General features: G+C 46.0%; 1 protein-coding gene across 1 annotated transcript; it reads left to right on the forward strand.

Annotated features, from left to right (window-relative positions):
• Positions 1 to 206: 206 nt before the first annotated feature.
• LOC103900812 (trace amine-associated receptor 5) lies at positions 207 to 1,234 on the forward strand. The gene is given in 2 exon segments (XM_009281582.1): positions 207 to 648; positions 651 to 1,234. Coding segments are annotated over 2 exon segments (1,026 nt in total).
• Positions 1,235 to 2,326: the final 1,092 nt, after the last annotated feature.

Below are 2,326 nucleotides of genomic sequence, written 5' to 3' on the forward strand. Positions count from 1 at the left end.
TAAATCAGGCTCATTTTTTTGCTTGAAATATGGACACTCTCCAATGGCTTTAATAAAAGTATTTGAGTAAAAGACATCTCTCCTTCTAACCTGCCTTTTTATTACCTTTTTTTCAGGTTAGTCATTTGGCACCTCTGCTGGAAGGTGAATCCTTTTCCAGGCTTGTGGCAGAGCCGGGGGAGGCAGTGGGACCTGGGCAGGCTGGCATGAGCTCAGCCCAGGGCCCCAGTGCTGAGGAGGGGATGCTTGTCGCCCTGTGCTACGAGGCGAACGGCTCCCGCTATAGGACCTTACACTCCTTCGTGGTCCAGCTGGCCATTTATCTGGCCTGTGCCTTGGGCACGCTGATCACAGTGCTGGGGAACCTGCTTGTCTTCATTGTCGTTTCCCATTTCAAAGCCCTGCACACCCCCACCAACCACCTTCTCCTCTCCCTCGCCCTTGCTGACCTCCTCCTGGGGCTGACTGTGCTGCCCTTTGGCACCATCCGGTCCGTAGAGAGCTGCTGGTATTTTGGAGATGACTTCTGTAGGCTGCACACCTTTCTGGACACACTTTTTTGCTTGACCTCCATATTTCATCTGTGTTTTACTTCCATTGATCGGCACTGTGCCATCTGTGACCCTTTGCCCTGCCCCACCAAGTTCACCGAAGAGTGGCCTGCATTTACACTGGGGTGGGGTGGGCAGTGCCTGTGGTTTATACCTCTGTCTTCCTCTACGTTAAAGCGATTGCAGAAGGACTGGGCCATTTTTTGCGAGGCATGCCCTGTGTTGGTAGTTGTCAGCTGCTGTTCAACAAGCTCTGGGGGTGGTTGAACTTTCCAGTATTCTTCCCTTGCCTTGTAATGAAAGTTCGGTATGTAAAAATATTTACTGTGGCTAACAAGCAAGCCAGGCTGATAAACAACATGAGCAGGAGTATCGGGTCTCAGCTACACGTAGGAGCATCCAAGAGTGAAAGGAAAGCAGCAAAGACTCTTGGGGTAGCTGTAGGAGTCTACCTCCTGTGCTGGTTGCCCTTTGCTATTGACACCAAGGTAGACAGTCTTCTGGCTTTCATTACCCCCCCAGTTCTGTTTGACATCCTAATTTGGTTTGCTTACTTCAGTTCTGCCTGCAACCCCTTGATCTATGTATTTTCTTACCCTTGGTTCAGGAAAGCTCTGAAACTAGTCTTAACTCGTGGGATCTTTTGTTCCAGGACATCTACAGTAGACTTGTACCAGGAATGACCAGAGCCTTCACGTGCACTGTAGAAAACATAGGCTATATCATAGCATTTCTCATTGATATTCTTCAACATCCACTTAGCTAGTATTCCTCTTTTTATTTTCTAATTTTTTTAAAACAGCTGGCTTGGGCAGATCCCCAGTTTAAATAGACATGCCATTCTGTGACTCACCGTCCACGACATTTGTCCCAGCACACACACCTTATTAAAGTCTTGCGTTTGTTATGTGATGCCGACAAGCATTTGAAAATTGGCTGTAATCAGCTTCAAAGAGGACCCTGTCCATCCTATTCCTCGGATATCCTGAAATAGTTGCTGCCTGTTTGTGAAGAGACTTTCTTCACAGGCAATTGTCTGATTTTTCACAAAGCAGGTCGTGCTGATTTATGAAGTTACATAGGGTGTATGTCAGTTTTTAAATACAAAAAGGCATAGGGATGCAACTACAGGTGAGAACAAATGTCTACGTAAGCTAGTGGCCAACAGCAGGTAAGAGAGGAAGGTTACACCGCTATTTTTCACATTACTTCTCTCATTGTTTTTCGAGCCCACAGGGACACGCCCCTGAGCCAAAGGCTACACAGGGGAGATACAATCCTGAATTCCTCAGTAGTGTCCACTGAAACCCGTGGAATCTTTGCCTGTTTGATCTGTGTGTGCAAGGTGGCTGCTCCATACCTTTGAACGCCCTTTTTGCTTTGCTCCGTATCTTTTCTACTGCATAAAGGGAGTTAGAAGAAGGGGGAAGAGGGAGGACAGGAACTGCGCTGGGTACTCCAACTCCAGATATCAATAGGTATTATGATGTTTTATGGTTTGTTTTTTTAATTTCTTTTCCCTGACAATCCTAAGATTCCGCATGCTCTTTTGTTTGTTTGTTTCCAAAGAAATGAGTAGGTCTGCTTACAGACATAACATATGCTTACATCCTTGGGCTGAGCAAAAAATGTCAGTGTACATTCTCAGTTTTCTTCGGCTATGTTTATGCGCTTTCACGAGGCCAATTTTAAAACTGTAGATGCTGGTAAGTTGAGATCTCTGTTCAGCAGCAAGCTGCATGGTAAAATTTCGTACTATTCGTAAGCAAGTTATT

The sequence above is a fragment of the Aptenodytes forsteri genome, unplaced genomic scaffold, assembly GCF_000699145.1.
Source record: "Aptenodytes forsteri isolate BGI_AS27 unplaced genomic scaffold, ASM69914v1 Scaffold82, whole genome shotgun sequence".
In the NCBI taxonomy this organism is placed as follows: domain Eukaryota; kingdom Metazoa; phylum Chordata; class Aves; order Sphenisciformes; family Spheniscidae; genus Aptenodytes; species Aptenodytes forsteri.